The sequence below is a fragment of the Pelophylax lessonae genome (genome assembly GCF_965119305.1).
Source record: "Pelophylax lessonae genome assembly, chromosome: 12".
Taxonomy (NCBI): domain Eukaryota; kingdom Metazoa; phylum Chordata; class Amphibia; order Anura; family Ranidae; genus Pelophylax; species Pelophylax lessonae.
The window spans coordinates 210,354,586-210,372,814 of NC_138779.1; the positions used below are offsets into that span (position 1 = coordinate 210,354,586).

At 40.0% G+C, this 18,229-nt stretch overlaps 1 protein-coding gene across 3 annotated transcripts in view; it reads right to left on the minus strand.

The window, feature by feature from the left end:
- Positions 1 to 246: 246 nt before the first annotated feature.
- The window catches only part of MAG (myelin associated glycoprotein), a 61,306-nt gene continuing 43,323 nt past the window's right edge, over positions 247 to 18,229 (minus strand). For 2 of the 3 annotated variants that reach the window (XM_082273605.1, XM_082273606.1), the window contains 5 exons: positions 16,967 to 17,227; positions 15,588 to 15,875; positions 14,040 to 14,136; positions 6,446 to 6,542; positions 247 to 515 (listed from right to left, as the gene is read on the minus strand). In XM_082273605.1, the coding sequence (XP_082129731.1) occupies positions 351 to 515; positions 6,446 to 6,542; positions 14,040 to 14,136; positions 15,588 to 15,875; positions 16,967 to 17,227 (908 nt within the window). In that variant the 3' untranslated portion in view covers positions 247 to 350. Of the gene's footprint in view, positions 516 to 4,286; positions 4,328 to 6,445; positions 6,543 to 14,039; positions 14,137 to 15,587; positions 15,876 to 16,966; positions 17,228 to 18,229 lie in introns of all 3 variants that reach the window. The other variant, XM_082273607.1, reaches the window with a different exon arrangement.

Consider the following 18,229-nt stretch of genomic DNA (forward strand, 5'->3'; position numbering starts at 1 on the left):
AGTTCCTCAACAACTGGAGGGCCATAGTTTGAAGACTCCTGCACTAGAGCATGCACTGGTGTTGACTATCTCAGCATCTACAGAACAGAAGTAGGTAAGAATCTGTAATGCTAATTTGCTAATAATAGGTGCAGTTGACATGATGAGGATATTTCACTTTATTTTTCAATATGATGCCATTAGGGCTTTTTAATTGTGAATTTTTATCAGATTCTCACATTCTGTTCCATCATCCTTTGAAGGCACACAATACATGCTTTGCAGCTCATTAATCAATCCAGGCTCTTGAGGTTTCTCAGTGTTCGGGGGAAGGGTGAGAGTTGTGTTTTGTGCTGTTAGATAAGCGCCCGTCATTTCACCCGGATCTCGGCGTATTCCGTCAGCTCCTCGGGGGAGGTGTAAATGTCCTTAACATTCCGCTTTGAAAAGTCAATGTTTGCGTACTCAGAGTCCGTGGGTTTGGGTTGATGCCTCTTGCTCAGTAGGATCCTTTCTGAAATGCTGAGGAACCGTTTCTGGGGACAAAAGAAAAAAAAAATAATACGTTTTAGATCAAAACAAAAGTTTGTTGTTCTATTTTATTCTTTTGTTGTTGTTGTTGTTGTTGTTGGTTCTTTTGCTATCAAATAAGGAAATAGCAGGTTTTGGTTGGTTGAGTTGTAACTTAGATATTTATTTATTTTTTTATTTGCTTTATCTGTCAATAGCTAAAATAACGTGTAAGAAATGTGTATATTGTGTACAACTGTTTGATTTTTTTCCACCTCTTGAATTAGTTTACATTTTTTACTGATGACTTATACTGAATGTAAGATGGTTAAAGCTGAGGTTTAATCTGATAATACTTTGCCTTCCCTCGTTTATCCCTTACATTGGAGGTCAGTGGGAAGAATGCCCCTTACATTGGAGGTCAGTGGGAAGAATGCCCCTTACATTGGTGGTCAGTGGGAAGAATGTTCCTTACATTGGAGGTCAGTGGGAAGAATGCTCCTTTCCATTGGTGGTCAGTGGGAAGAATGCTCCTTACATTGGTGATCAGTGGGAAGAATGTCCCTTACATTGGTGGTCAGTGGGAAGAATGCTCCTTTCCATTGGTGGTCAGTAGGAAGATTGTGCCCTACATTGGTGGTCAGTGAGAACAATACTCCTTACATTGGTGATCAGTGGGAAGAATACTCCTTACATTGGTGGTTAGTGGGAGGAATACTCCTTACATTGGTGATCAGTGGGAAGAATGGTCCTTATATTGGTGGTTATTGGGAAGAATGCTCCTTACATTGGTGGTCAGTGAGAAGAATGCTCCTTACATTGGTGATTAGTAAGAAGAATGTCCCTTACATTGGTGGCCAGTGGGATTAATGTTCCTTACATTGGTGGTCAGTGGAAAGAATGCTCCTTACATTGGTGATTAGTAAGAAGAATGTCCCTTACATTGGTGGCCAGTGGGATTAATGTTCCTTACATTGGTGGTCAGTGGAAAGAATGTTCTTTACATTGGTGGTTAGTGAGAAGAATGTCCCTTACATTGGTGGCCAGTGGGATTAATTTTCTTACATTGGTGGTTAGTGGAAAGAATGTTCTTTACATTGGTGGTTAGTGAGAAGAATGCTCCTTACATTGGTGGTCAGTAGGAAGAATGTCCCTTACATTGGTGATCAGTGGGAAGAATGCTCCTTACATTGGTGGTCAGTAGGAAGAATGCTCCATACATTGGTGGTCAGTGGGAAGAATGCTCCTTACATTGATGGTCAGTAGGAAGAATTTTCCTTATATTGGAGGTCACTGGGAAGAATTCTCTTTACATTGGTGCTCAATGGAAAAAAAATGCTACTTCCATTGGTAGTCAATGAGAAAAGTGTCCCTTACATTGGTGGTCAGTGGGAAGAATGTTCCCCTCACAAATAGCTAAAAAGATCATTGGGGGTCAGAGGTTATATATCTGAGTGGAAAATATTGATTATTGCTCAAGAAACCCCTAGCTACCTCTGGAGGAACCTTTGGGCCTTACAGAACCTTGGTTGAGAAAGGTTGCTTTGGAGTCTGCTCATGTCAAGTGGCCTGAAATAATTACTATGAGTACCTAAGACAAGTGGAGTGATGGAGCCAGCATGGATAATTGCTGTGCTTTGCATTAAGAACTTTGCTGAAATGTCCATCAGGTTGTAAATTCTTGCCATTTGCAATGGTTGTGTACTGTACCTCTGTGTAACCCCCACCCTTTGTGTTTTTGTTTTTGTTTTTTATACCTTTGTTCTCAACAGTAAGCATAAGTTTAATTAATTCATTGAGTGTTTGTTGTTCCTCATTTCACCTGTCCTCATTTATTTATGTCAATGTTTGATGTGTGTCTTACGTCGTGTATTTGCACTATGGGTTCTCAGCAGTTATAAAATACCAAAAACATACATTAAAGATGACTCCGACTGCACCACGGAGAGAGACAACAATTTTTTTTATTCACAGTCAGAAAGACCACAAAAAAATGTTAATTTGTTTGGAACAGAGTGACAAGTAACACACAGAGTCAGGCTAAAAAAAGGTAACACGGTGGGCTGTTGGGTAAGATTGCGTGTGAAACCGTTACATCTCCTTTACCAAACTTAGAGGAAGTGGTGATTCCTTTCTAAACTTCACTAGGAAGATGATACAGGGGATGGGGGATGCAGAGGCATACCTAGGGTCTACAGCGCCCTTGGCGAGGAGCTGTATAAGCACCAACCCCCCCCCCCTTCCCCCTGAAAAAGAGAGAAAGAGGGGGTGACAGAGAGAGGGAGGTGACAGATAGAGAGAGGGTAGTGACAGAGAGAGAGGGGGGTGACAGAGAGAGAGAAAGGGGGTGACAGGGGAGAGGGGAGGTGACAGGGAGAGAGGGGGGTGACAGGGAGAGAGAGAGAGGGATGACAGGGAGAGAGAAGGGGTGACAGGGAGAAAGGGGGGTGACAGGGAGAGAGAGGGGGTGACAGGGAGAGAGAGGGGGTGACAGGGAGAGAGGGGGCGACAGGGAGAGAGAGGGGGCGACAGGGAGAGAGAGAGGGGTGACAGGGAGAGAGAGGGGGGATGACAGGGAGAGAGAGAGGGGGTGACAGGAAGAGAGAGGGGGGATGACAGAGAGAGAGAGAGGGGGTGACAGGGAGAGAGAGGGGGGTGACAGGGAGAGAGAGGGGGTGACAGGGAGAGAGAGGGGGGTGACAGGGAGAGAGAGGGGGTGACAGGGAGAGAGTAACACACAGAGGCTAAAAAAGGGAACACTGTGGGCTGCTAGGTAAGATTGCGGGTGAAACTGTAACATCTCCTTTATGAAACTTAGAGGAAGTGGTGATTCCTTGACAGGGAGATAGGGGGTGACAGGCTGCACACTACAGAGGGTGGTGGGAGTATATCCAGGGCGGACACACGTTGAGCACAGCTCCCCGGGGGACACACAGCAGCTCTCTGTACCTGAGAAGCTCCTGGAAGTCCAGGTAGGACAGGATCCGCAGCAGAGTGTCAGACGGCAGATCTGCCAGTCCCAGCTCCCCGGCCCCCGCCATCTTGGTGGTGACCCGCAGAGCAAGCGTGACTCCTCCCCTTCCCACCACCACACCACGCCCTGTTGCAAGAAGCACAGGAACATGCCTGCCCCTTCCAGCTGCCGCCTGGAATGGACACTGGGCTCCGGGATTGGAGCCGCACGCTTCCTGGGGGCGCCAGGGGCACATGCTGAGCGGAGGGTGCAACAATCACCGCTAACACTGACAATTTTTTCGCACCCCCTCGGCCACAAAGTAATATTGTTTATAAACAATGTTCAAATGGGAGATAAAGAGATGCACAGTAACATTGTTTATAAACATTGATCAGACAGGAGATAGAGAGATACAAATTAATATTGTTTATAAACATTGATCAAATGAGAAATAGAGAGGGATACAAAGTAACACTGTTTATAAACATTGTACACACAGGATATATACTGTATATACAGTATCTCACAAAAGTGAGTACACCCCTCACATTTTTGTAAATATTTTATTCTATCTTTTCATGTGACAACACTGAAGAAATTACACTTTGCTACAATGTAAAGCTTGTACTCTCACTACTTTACATTGTAACACTGATTTAGATATAATAAAATATTTTCAAAAATGTGAGGGGTGTACTCACTTGTGTGAACAATGTTTATAAACAGTTTTACTTTGTAAACTCAGGCTGTCATTTATTTTCCATTGCAGGTTAGGGAGCAAATCTGATTGGTTGTTATGACATTATGACATCACACAGACATGTCAGACTCGGGCACTTACCTGCTGTGTCATTTTACTTCCAGCGAGCTGATCTCCCCTGACTATTAAAGAGAAGGATTAGTAAATGGCAGGTGATGTCTGGAATCATTAGCAGATAGTACATGATGATTGGAATATTAATTCATGGCGTATGATGACTTATGAAACCTACATGAGAGGTGTTAAAAAAAAAAGTCTGCCGCCGTGCGCAAGAAAAATGTTTTATGCAAATGGTAAATCCAACCAGTGCAATAAACTGTATCCCCCACCATTCCTAAGGGGAATTAAATTTCCTTCAGAGTGCAACACCAAATTGCTCAGGGGTCTATGTATAAACATTTGTTGTGTGGCTGTGACAAACATCCATAGGTGTGTGCACAGGGTGTGCTGGGTGTGCCTGGGCGCACCCTAATCACCCCCGTGCAGTGCCAATTCCCCCTGCTTCCTATCTCCTCCCTGCAATGCTGCCGGCTTCCCTCCTTCTCTCTCAGGAGTGGAGAAGTGGCTGGTAAATATTTTATTAACCGGTCTTTTTTTCCTCAATGAACACAGTGAGTGATTTTTACCAATCCCTCCTGTCTTCATTCAAACTGAAGCATAGTAAACTATGTTCACTGCAGGCTGCAGAAAAAGGGCCTGGGGGAATCTCTGTCCGCAGTCTCTCTGTCTCAAAAAAAATAATATCAATAATATTGTAAAAAAATAATGTAAAATAAATAAATAAACAAATAAACTACTGACACCTAAAAAAAAAAAAAAAAAAAAAATTGTAAGAAAAAAGTATTTAAAAAAATATTGTAAAATCTTGTTTAAAAAATAATAATATTGTAAGAAATAATGCAAAAATAATATTGTAAAAAAATATGTAAAAAATAATATGTTAAGAAATATAAAAATAATAGCCATTGATTAATTTGGGTTGTTTTGTCATGAGTAACTGTGATTGGCCACAGCTGATCACATGGCACAGATGGGCTATGATTGGCCCAGTATGTGCCATGTGATTACTGTGGCCAATCACAGCTAGCAACACAATTGTACACATGGTACCGGCAGCGGGCTGGTACACTGATCAGCCACCAATTCATTAGAGTTGTTTTGTCATGATTAGCTGTGATTGGCCACAGCTGATCACATGGCACAGATGGACTGTAAATGGCCCAGTCTGTACCATGTGATTACTGTGGCCAATCACAGCTAGCAACACAATTGTACACATGGTACTGGCAGCGGGCTGGTACACTGATCAGCCATCAATTAATTTTAGTTGTTTTGTCGTGATTAGCTGTGATTGGTCACAGCTGATCACATGGCACAGATGGGCTGTGATTGGCCCAGTATATGTCATGTGATTACTGTGGCCAATCACATCAAGCAACACAATTGTACACAAGATACCGGCAGCGGGCTGGTACACTGATCAGCCACCAATTCATTAGAGTTGTTTTGTCATGATTAGCTGTGATTGACCACAGCTGATCACATGGCACAGATGGACTGTAAATGGCCCAGTCTGTACCATGTGATTACTGTGGCCAAACACAGCCTGCAACACAATTGTACACATGGTACTGGCAGCGGGCTGGTACACTGATCAGCCATCAATTCATTTTAGTTGTTTTGTCATGGTTAGCTGTGATTGGCCACAGCTGATCACATGGCACAGATGGGCTGTAAATGGCTCAGTCTGTGCCATGTGATTACTGTGGCCAATCACAGCTAGAAACACAATTGTACACATGGTGCTGGCAGCGGGCTGGTACACTGATCAGCCATCAATTAATTTGGGTTGTTTAGTTTTGATTAGCTATGATTGGTCACAGTTGATCGCATGGAACAGATGGGCTGTGATTGGCCCAGTCTGTACCATGTGATTCCCATGGCCAATCACAGATAGAAACACAATTGTACACACGGTGCTGGCAGTGGGCTGGTACACTGATCAGCCATCAATTAATTTGGGTTGTTTAGTTGTGATTAGCTGTGATTGGTCACAGCTGATCACATGGCACAGATGGGCTGTGATTGGCCCAGTCTGTACCATGTGATTACTGTGGCCAATCACAGCTAGCAAAACAATAGTATGCCTAATAAAAAAGTGAAATTAAATCTAAAACAAACAGATGGGTTCAAAACACCTTGTAGCACCTTACCAGACCAAAAAAAAATAATATTATTACCTCAATTTTTCCTAAAGGTTTCTTCTTTGATGCGTCCCCGCTGTACGACGGCGAAGTCTCTGTCTGGATGAAACTAGAACTTTCTGTCATGGGCTTTCTGCACCACAAAAAAACAAAAAAAAAAACAGCTATAAATAATGTTATCATGTAACATGCAGCATGTTTACAGTCTAGCTGTACAGTTTTAGAAGAATTGTTTGAAAAGCAAAAACCTCGGAGCTTATAAAATTGCTGCAAAGGCAAAAAAAAAAATACAGTTTTAAATGCGATTTTAAAAATATAATTGTATAAAATTATTTTAAAAATATTAAGAAATAATACACAAATAATATTGTAAAACATTATTAAAAAATAACAATATTGGTAAAAATAATTAAAAAATAATAATATTGTAAGAAATAAAACAAAAATAATGTTGTAAAAAAACAAAAAAAACAAATGCCTAATAAAAAAAAGTGAAAAAAAAAGTGAAATTAAAACTAAAACAAACAGATGGGTTCAAAACACCTTGTAGCACCTTACCAGACCAAAAAAAATAATAATATTATTACCTCAACCTCTATCTGTACAGTTTTAGAATAATTGTTTGAAAACTAAAAACCTTGGGGCTTATAAAATTGCAACAAAGGCTAAAAAAAAAATACAGTTTTAAGAGCAATTTTAAAAATATAATTGTATAAAATAATTAAAAAAATAATAATGTTGTAAGAAATTATATACAAATATTGTAAAACATAATTAAAAAATAATCATATTGTAAGAAATAAAACAAAACTAATATTGTAATAAAAAAAAAAAAATGACTAAAAAAAGTGAAATTAAAACTAAAACAAACAGATGGGTTCAAAACACCTTGTAGTACCTTACCAGACCAAAAAAAATAATAATATTATTACCTCAACCTCTATCTGTTCAGTTTTAGAATAATTGTTTGAAAAAGTAAAAACCTTGGGGCTTATAAAATTGCCACAAAGGCTAAAAAAAAATAAAGTTTTAAATGCAGCTAACATAAATACCTGAATTTGTCTTTATATTAGCTTCCCATCAAACTCTGCAACTCAACACTTAGCTCCCCCCCCCCTTATTTCCTGTGCATAGGCATGCAGTGTAGTTGAGCATCACGGGAAATATAGTTCCAAAACATCTGGGGTGCCAAGGTTCGCCATCCCTGGTATAGAGTGTGCCAGATGTGCTTAGGCATATCTTAATCACCCAGTGAGGTGCCGATCCCCCCTGCTTCCTGTCTCCCCCCCCCCCCTGTAGTGCTGCCAGCTTCCCTCCTCTCTCCAGGAGTGGGAAGGGGCGGGTAAATATTTAATTAACCAGCCCCTTCCTTTTCTTGAGTGAACGCAGTGAGTGATCTGTACCAATTGCTCCGGTCTTCATTCTTAACTGAAGCATAGCAAACTATGTGTACTGCATGCTGCAGAGAAAATGGACTGCGGAGCCCTGTCCTCAGTTTCTTTCTCTGTCTCAAAAGTTTAGACCCTTGATATTCCACCAAAGCCCCATAATGGGGCTCCTAAAAAAAATTGTAAGAAAAAGTAGTAAAAAATAACATTGTAAAAAAATTATATTAAAAAAATAATAACATTGTAAGAAATAATGCAAAAATAGTATTGTAAAAAAAAAAAAAATAAATAATAATAATAATGATATTGTAAGAAAAAATATTGAAAAAAATAATCTAAAAAATATTAATATTGTAAGAAATAATACACGAATAATATTGAAAAATAATAATAATAATAATAATAATAATAATAATAATAATATTTTTATTATTATTATTTTTTTTAAAGTACTATTTTTGAATCATTTCTTACAATGTTATTATTTTTTTATTGTAAAATATTGTAAAAAGTAATTTTAAAAATAATAATATTGTAAGAAATAATAATACACAAATAATATTGTAAAAAAATTACAAAAATAATAATATTGTAAGAAATAATACAAAATAATATTGTAAAAAAATAATTAAAAAAAATAATAATATTGTAGGACATAATAAACAAATAATATTGTAAAAAAAAATAATTACAAAATAAATAATATTTAAGAAATAATACAAAAATAATATTGAAAAATAATAATAATAATAATATTGTAAGAAATAAAACAAAAATAATATTGTAAAAAATATTTTTTAAAAATAATAATATTGTAAGAAATAATACACAAAAAATATTGCAAAAAAATAATTACAAAAATAATAATATTGTAAGAAATAATAAAAAATATTGTAAAAAAATAACTTAAGAAAATAATAATATTGTAATAATTAATAAAAAAATAATAATATTGTAGAAAATAACAAAATAAATAAATAAAAACTACTGGCACTGTCCACTGCCCTACTGACACCAATTTTTGCTCTACTGACACCGATCACTACTCTGCTGATATACAATGTTTGTGCTCTGGGGTGCACACCCTAATGCAACTGACTGCACACATCAAGTGAAAGCGTTGCCACACTGTAGCATGAAGTAAAGGGAAATCACTGATGGGCATACATGCTACTTTCATCTACTATTTTACAGGATACAAACCAAATTTTGGAAATCCCACGTGAATGCCTTGGGTATTCAGACAGCCGTGGATGTCGTGGCTGTCTAAGTACATTAGCACTTCCTGTCTCTTCCTGACTCACTTCCTGTCCCCGTGCCAACACTGCCACTGTTCTCTTTTCACCACAAGATGCCCACAGTGTTCCGATCTGAATGACACCTAGGGCGTCTAGTTATAAAAAATCCACTGTGCAAATTTGACAAATATTCATACAGGCACAGCAAAAATTGCCATACTTTGCCTAATAAGATTCATTTCTATGATCGCCATCTAATGGCCATAATGTGGTATTTTTCCTGATTCAGGTATTATAGGATAAATACAGCATTATGGCCACTAGATGGTGCTAAAATAGGCAAAATGTGCTTTTTTTTTTTTTTTTTTTTTTTTTTTTGCGCCTGTCCGAGTGTTTGCCATATTCGTACTGTGATTTTTTTTAAATAAATAGCCCCCCTAGTCCCATGTACCAGAAAATGAGAGAAGACCGTGAGTGCAGGGCATCATGGCCCCTCCCCCTGATATGGTGACACCAAGGCATCCTGCACTCAAAATGTTATGGTGCAGAGTGATGCAGCCTATGGAATAAAGTGACTGCCCTAAATATTTCATAAAATGTAAAAAAAAAATAATAATTACTACTGAGTGGACCTATAGGGGGGATAGGGGAAGCAATGGGGGGGGGCAGAATATTTGAACCCCAACTTGAGCTTCATTTGGCATTTTTTTTTTTTACATATCTTTTTGGAGTTTACTTTTGACTCTTTTTACTATTTTTGTATTAAAATTGTGACATTACAGTGTACATTATCACATTATCATCCACCCCATGAGAGATGGATTGAAGAAGATCTTATTGAAGATTTTTATGTCTCATTTTTGTGTTTCGCTTTTTATATTTTCTGCACCCCCTATCTCAGTTTAGAAGGAGATAACTCTACAACTGCATATCGGGGTCTGTTTCTATGTCTCCCAGATCATATCTATAATCTTTCCATTGCCTTTCCATCTCTCATCTCTCCAACGCGTTTCGGCATACTGTTACCCGCAGGGGCATTCAAAGTGTTACATTACTATTACAGAATGGCAGTGTTCCATGGTCCAAAACCAGCAAGTGGTAATGATAATGGCCAGTGTCATTATTGCTTGCTGTGTGTTCTGCCCCATGAAAATCAAATAGAGACGCTGTAGGGGGAGTGCCCATTTGCTCACCATGCTCTGATGTAGCTGCAGCCTCTCCTACACCTCCCTGGGTTTTCTGGACACACCCAATTAGAATGCGTTCCTCTACTTCCCTTTTCTAAGCGTTTTAGAGACTCCGCACCTCATAAGACAGAAGCAACTTTGGCAGGTGATCTGCAGCCAGGTGAGAGACCCACCACTGTCAGAACCGGTGTGCAGACAGGAGACTAAGAGCATGCAGCTTCTATAGAAGACCCAGCTACTCTTCCCTGATTGCTTCCAGAGTACTCTAGTTATGGTGTCCTCGGGCTTGGGATCCCTCCAGCTGTCTGCCTGTGTTACCAGAGTAACACCATAGGGGAAGCAATGGGGGGGGGACAGAAAATTTGAGCCCCAACTTAAGCTTCTCAGACTTCACTGAGAGGGGCGTTATTTATGAGGATAGGTGCAAGTGTTCAGTAGTTTTACTGGAGTCATCATGATTCTCAGCAGCGAGGCTTTTTGTTGTTATACAGCAGGGGGGCTCCAAACTATGGCCCTCCAGGTTTTCAGGAACTACAATTCCCATCATGCCTGTGAATGTCAGAGTTTTACAATGCCTCATGGGACGTGTAGTTCCGCAACAGCTGGAGGGTCATAGTTTGGAGACCCCTGGTATACAGACTTACATAGACTATGCAATGTTACTGATTGAGTCGCAGAAATATTGCTTTGCAGTGTCCATGTTTGTGCCGCTTTCATTATTCTACAATGTATGCATGCTCTTTTCCATTCTCACCCTGTTTTGCATTATTGACTCTTAAAGCGGAGTTTTGCCACCCCCCACCTCCAAAAATTAAAAGTCAGCAGCTAAACATACTGTACACATACTGTAGCTGCTGACTTCTAATATTAGGACACTTACCTGTCCTGGAGTCCAGCGATGTTGGTACCGCAGCCGAGTTTTCCATCGGCTGTCGGGTGCTGCCACCGCCTTTGCCGGTAAGGGAACCCGGCATTGAAGCCTTGCAGCTTCACGGGCGGGTCCCTACTGTGCATGCGCGAAGCGCACTGCGCATTAGGATTGGCTCGGCACGGGGGAAGGAGGAGGGGGCCAAACATCCGAGGGACGGCGGCGCCGTCTCCCGGACGTGGGGAAGGGTACCTGTCAAAAACAGGTACCCCCCTGAAAGGTGCCAAATGTGGCACTGGAGGGGGGGAGGAAGCAAATGAGCGGAAGTTCCACTTTTGGGTGGAACTCTGCTTTAACTATGCACCAGTTTAGTAAAGTGCGATTTGCAGCTCCTTCCCATCTGATCGTTAGGACAACAAGGAAGGCCATCCTGGTACAGCCCCAATATGGAGTGGTAATGGTGATCTCTTGCTAAATTGGCAGAAGAAGTGTGGGAGTTAAAAAGGAGACCCATCTTTATGGCATTCGTTCTGCCAAACCAGACTAAGGGAATAGTCATCCAACTATGTAAAATCCAATTAGGGGCGGAGAAAACAAACTAAAAAAAAGTGTTGTGAAGTGTTGTGATATCTGTCCACCTAGGCTTATTGAGGTAAATTGAAAAGAAGACATTAAAGGGTGTATTTATATTAAAAATAAAAAAAAACTCTGCATTGCACATGTACATTCGTTCGTTAATTGTTTAACCACTTGCCAACCAGTCACCGCCTATATAGGGTGGCAGGTCAGCAGGTTTGCAGGAGCGATCTGTACGGCGGTACGTAGCGGGGAAGCCTATCAACGGGGGCCGGTGAGCGCGATCGCTCCCTGTGAAGAGAGAATGGCGGTCTGTTGTTGTAAACACAGCAGACTGTTGCTCTCTCAGGAATCAATACAGGGCTTCTGTATTCCTCCTATTTAGGATCACAGGTATCTGTGTTAATTCCACAAGTCCCCCCCCCCACAGTTAGAAAACACCCCCTAGGCTCACACTTAGCCCTTTGATTGCCCCTGGGTTCTGACAGTGTCACTAGTACAGTGACAGTGCATATTTTTAGCACTGATTACTGTAGTAATGTCACTGGTCCTCCCCAAAAGTGTCAAAAAGTCAGTTAGGGGTCCGATCTGTCCGCCACAATGTCGCAGTCCCGCTAAAAATCGCAGATCACCGCCATTACTAGTAAAAAAAAAAGAAATAAAAATGACATAAATCTTTCCCCTAGTTTGTAGACGTGATAACTTTTGCGCAAACCAATCAAAATACGCTTATTGCGCTTTTTTTTTACCAAAAATATGTAGCAGAATACAAATTGGCCTTAAATGATGAAAAAATTTAATTTTTACATTTTTTTTTTTGGGGGGGGGGGGGGAATGTTATATAGCAGAAAGTAAAAAATATTGTTTTTTATAAGAATTGTCGCTCTTTTTTTCTTTAAAGTGCAAAAAATAAAAATCGCACAGGTGATCAAAGGAAAGCTATTTTTGTGGGAGGAAAAAAAAAGGACATCAAATTTTTTTGGATACAGCCTCGCAAGACCGCGCAATTGTCCGTTAAAGTAACACAGTGCCGATTCGCAAAAAATGACCTGGTCATTAAGGGGGAAAATCTTCAGCTCCAGAACTGGTTAAAACAGGATATACTACAATTGATCACTAGATGGCGCCAAGTATTATATAGATTTCCTATTATACTTGATGCCATCTAGTGGCCAAAGGTGGTATTTTTTATTCTAAATAAATGAAAAACATTTGTCCAGCACAGGAAATTCCTATGATACTTAGGGCCATTTAGTGGCCAAATGATTAATTTTTCCATTTTAAAAAAAAGTGAAAAACTTGTGACCAGCACAGGAAATTATTTTAATACTTAGCGCCATCTAGTGACCAAATTCTTAATTTTTCCATCTTAAATAAATGTAAAACATCCCACCAGCACAGGAAATTATTTTAATACTTAGCGCCATCTAGTGGCCAAATGTTTAATTTTTCCATTTGAAATAAATGTAAAACATTTGACCAGCACAGGAAATAATTTTAATACTTAGCGCCATCTAGTGGCCAAATGCTTAATTTTTTCATTTTAAATAAATGTAAAACATCCAACCAGCACAGGAAATTATTTTAATACTTAGCACCATCTAGTGGCCAAATGCTTAATTTTTTTCATTTTAAATAAATGTAAAACATCCGACCAGCACAGGAAATAGCCACATTATATTAATTTTCTTTTTTTGCTCCATTCATGCAGAACAAACTTACATGCACTTTCACTGAGCGAATTGCTACACCAACTCTAACTGATTCTTCAGATTGGGTAAGTAAGATATCCAACAATTTTGATTTAGTTGACTTAACTTTGAAGTTACTCACTTTACCAAATAATTGAGTCCCATAAGATGGAAGGGAGGCTAAACTGAGATAGGGGTGCAGAAAATATAGAAATTAAAACACATAAATGAGACATAACCAATTTAATCAAGATTTTATTGAATGTTTAATAAAGGATGGGTTTCATGGAATCTCATGGGGGTGGTCATGCAAAGTAAAGTATGTCACATGTATTAGGCAAAAAATAAAATAAAATAAAATAAAAATTAAATTAAATAAAATAAAATAATTGTAACCCTATATACAGAGTGAAGGATTTTGTTAAATAAAATCTCCTGAGATACAAAAGGATATCTTCAACTTTAGATATACATTGTCTGAGTGGGCAGTCCAGAGTATCCCAAGTCTACCATGAACATGACGTATTTAGAGAGGGAGGCCTCGGAATGATAACACTTGGTTGTTTGTTGAATCAGATGGCTTGGCCCCGATTTTTGGCACCGGTTAGGTCGGGGATGTTTATGGATCCCGCTCACTTTAGATTTCATCACTCAATCCAAAAGCTCGAAAAACTTTCCTTACTTTTCTCTGGTTTTAATCATGTAGCCACCGACCGCGACAAGGATGACGAAAACCACCACGGCTCCCACGGGACCGATCTTAGCCCACAGCATGCTGTCTGCAAGAGGGGAAAAAAGCCACAAAGCAGATGAATGAGAGGTCGGCGGGGTGTGCGGAGCGCAAAATGTTGGCTGCGAAATGCATGGTGGAGAAGCTCAATCAACACACTTTATGGTTACAATTTTGCTCTTGGTGCGGAAACACCTAACAGCCAATCAGGTTTCAGCTTACAGAGGCCAATTAACCACTTCTGGCCTGGGCCTTTTTTTAACACTTGTTTACAAGTTAAAAATCAGTTTTTTTTTTTATAGAAAATTACTTAGAACCCCCAAACATTATATATATATATATATATATATATATATATATATAATGTGTATGTATATATATATATATATAATTTTTTTTTTTTAGCAGAGACCCTAGAAAATAAAATGAAGATTGTTGCAATATTTTTTTTTTTTTATCACACCGTATTTGCGCAGCGGTCTTACAAACGCAATTTTTTTTGGAAGAAATTCCCTTTTTTTAATTAAAAAAAAATAACAAAACAGTAAAGTTACCCTTTTTTTTCTATAAAGTGAAAGATAATGTTACGCCAAGTAAATAGATAGCCAACATGTCATGCTTTAAAATTGCGCACGCTCGTGGAATGGCGACAGACATTGGTACTTAAAAATCCTCATAGGCGACATTTAAAAAATGTCTACAGGTTACCAGCTTAGAGTTACAGAGGAGGTCTAGGGATAGAATTATTGCTCTCACTCTAATGATCGCGGCGATACCTCACATGTGTGGTTTGAACACCGTTTACATTTGTGGGCATGACTTGCATATGCAATCGCTTCTGCGCGCAAGCTAACGGGGACGGGGCGCTTTAATTTGTTTTTGTTTTTTTTTTCCTATTTATTTTATCTATTATTTTTATTTTTACACTGTTTTTTATTTATTTTATTTTTTTTTATCACTTTTATTCCCATTACAAGGAATGTAAACACCCTTGTAATAGAAATAAGCAGGACAGGTCCTCTTTAATGTGAGATCTGGGGTCTAAAAAGACCTCACATCTCACATCTACACTAAAAAGAAAAAAAAAAAGTCATTTTTTTTATGATGAAAAAAAAAGGGCTCTTTAAATCTGTTGCTAGGAAGCGACGTGTGATGTCGCTCTGGTCCTCCAAGGCCATAGAGTGGAGTGGGGGCCATCTTGCCCTCACTCGACTTCCTGCCTGAGAGGAGAGCGGACCGGATCATTTTCCCCGCTACCGATGGCTCCGGTAAGCGGGGAAAACGACCAGGAATGGGCAGGAGGGGGGGGGCACCTCTCCTGCCACCCATAAGGATGATCCTGCGGTGAATCCGCTACTGGGACCACCCTTATGTTTAACCCTTATGTTAAAACGGACCGCCCACCATTGAAAAAAAAATACTGCGGTTATGGCACAGTGCAGTTTTTTTTTTTGGATTGATTTCATAAAAATCATATATTCCAGCACTGTTGTCACTTACCGGTGTCCTGGAACCCGAGCTCGTGGATCTTCTTGCCGTACAGATTACTTGCAGAACACAGGACGACTTTCGGAAGCTCCGTCTCCTTCTGCAGTGTCAGAATGCTGCTCACCGTGTAGCCGTTCCTCTGGGAGTGGACGAACTCCGCGTTCAGCTCGCTCACTGTGAAGTTCTTTTCGGGGATCTCGAACATGATGTATGGGTCGGGGTTGGACTTTACCGTGCACATGCACTGAACGTTGTCCTTCGTCACCGTGCACTTCGATTCCGATAAAACTATCGGCGAAACTGCGAAAAACAAACAACAGTTCAATCTAACTAAAACTTCCGATTTGTTGGGAAAGGATACTTTTTGGGTTGATTTTATACATACATTGTAAATATTTTTAACCTGCTTCTGATCTGTAGATAATGAGAAAAGTAATGCCAATGCATCTGCTAATGTGGGAGAGTCTGCTGTTACCATCACATGATCAGTCCTATATACTATGGCAATAAAGTATCTTATCTTATCTCATCTCATCTCATCTCATTTCATCTCATCTCATCTTATCTCATCTTATCTCATCTTATCTCATCTTATCTTATCTTATATCATCCCATCTCATCTCATCTCATCTCATGTTATCCTATTTCATCTCATCTCATCTTATCTCATCTCATCTCATCTTATCTCATCTCATCTCATCTTATCTTATCTCATCTATCTCATCTTATCTCATCTTATCTTATCTATCTCATCTCATCTCATCTCATCTTATCTCATCTCATCTCATCTAATCTCATCTTGTCTTATCTCATCTTATCATCTTATCCTCTTATCATCTTATCCTCTTATCTTATTATCTTATCATCTTATTGTATCTTATCTTGTGTTGTAAGAAGGAAAACAGGAGATGCCTGTAATTATACTGCAAGCTCTGTGCTAAGCAGGTCAATTCCGAAACAGAGTACTGTTGCCTTGGTTGCATTGAAGATAAATTGCCATTTTTGGGCAGTTTGCTAATAGCAGTTGCTAAGTGGGAGGGGAGGGGCTGCTGCTATCATCACATGATCAGCCCTAGTGTTGTAACATAGAACAATTCTCACCAGCATCCCTTTTAGACACCCAGCCCTCTTCCACAGCCTCACTAAAGATAGGACACAGCGGGAGATGCCTTTAATTTTACCACAAGCTCTGTGCCAGCTTTTGGGCAAGGCCATGAGCCAATTACAGGGGCAGGGGGAGAGCAAAACTGAGTAGTTCTATCCACATAACTGATAAAGAACCATGACCAACTTTAATGTAAGCCTCAACCACAGCTTCTGTGAAACAGCTCCACCACATGGTGAAAGCCTGAACTCCATCCAAGCACCTTTTTCCACCCGGAAGCACTTACACACAACGGTGAGGTTGAAGGAGCTGTTGCTGTGTCCATACTGATTTTCGGCCAGGCACCAATACTCCCCGTCGTGCTCGTGGGTGACCGAAGGGATCTCTAGGATCAGCTCATTCTCAAAAATGACAGAGTTGAGGATTTGCTTATCTTTGACAATGGAGAGGATGGGGTCAGGGTTCCCCTGGGTGTTGCAGAACATGGTTACCGTCTCGCCTTCAATTGCGACCAGTGATACGTTCACCGAAGGTTTCCATGGAGCGTCTGGAAAAGAACATGTTTGGGTTATACTGGTTATTAGGTGTCCATTGCAGACTGTGCAGGGCCTGAGAAAACCAAATTCAGTTATTTCTGTTATACTGGTTATCAATCATTAGATATACAGTATCTCACAAAAGTAAGTACACCCCTGAAATTTTTGTAAATAATTTATTATATCTTTTCATGTGACAACACTGAAGAAATGACACTTTGCTACAATGTAAAGTAGTGAGTGTACAGCTTGTATACCAGTGTAAATTTGCTGTCCCCTCAAAATAACTCAACACACAGTCATTAATGTCTAAACTGCTGGCAACAAAAGTGAGTACACCCCTAAGTGAAAATGTCCAAATTGGGCCAAAAGTGTCAATATTTTGTGTGGCCACCATTATTTTCTAGCACTGCCTTAACCCTCTTGGGCATGGAGTTCACCAGAGCTTCACAGGTTGCCTCTGGAGTCCTCTTCCACTCCTCCATGATGACATCACAGAGCTGGTGGATGTTAGAGACCTTGCGCTCCTCCACCTTCCATTTGAGGATGCCCCACAGATGCTCAATAGGGTTTAGGTCTGGAGACATGCTTTGCCAGTCCATCTCCTTTACCCTCAGCTTCTTTAACAAGGCAGTGGTCGTCTTGGAGGTGTGTTTGGGATCGTTATGTTGGAATACTACCCTGTGTCTCTGAAGGGAGGGGATCATGCTCTGCTTCAGTATGTCACAGTACATGTTGGCATTCATGGTTCCCTCAATGAACTGTAGCTCCCCAGTGCCGGCAGCACTCATGCAGCCCCAAACCATGACACTCCCACCACCATGCTTGACTGTAGGCAAGACACACTGTTGTCTTTGTACTCCTCACCTGGCTGCCGCCACACACACTTGACACCATCTGAACCAAATACGTTTATCTTGGCCTCATCAGACCACAGGAGATGGTTCCAGTAATCCATGTCCTTAGTCTGCTTGTCTTCATCAAACTGTTTGCGGGCTTTCTTGTGCATCATC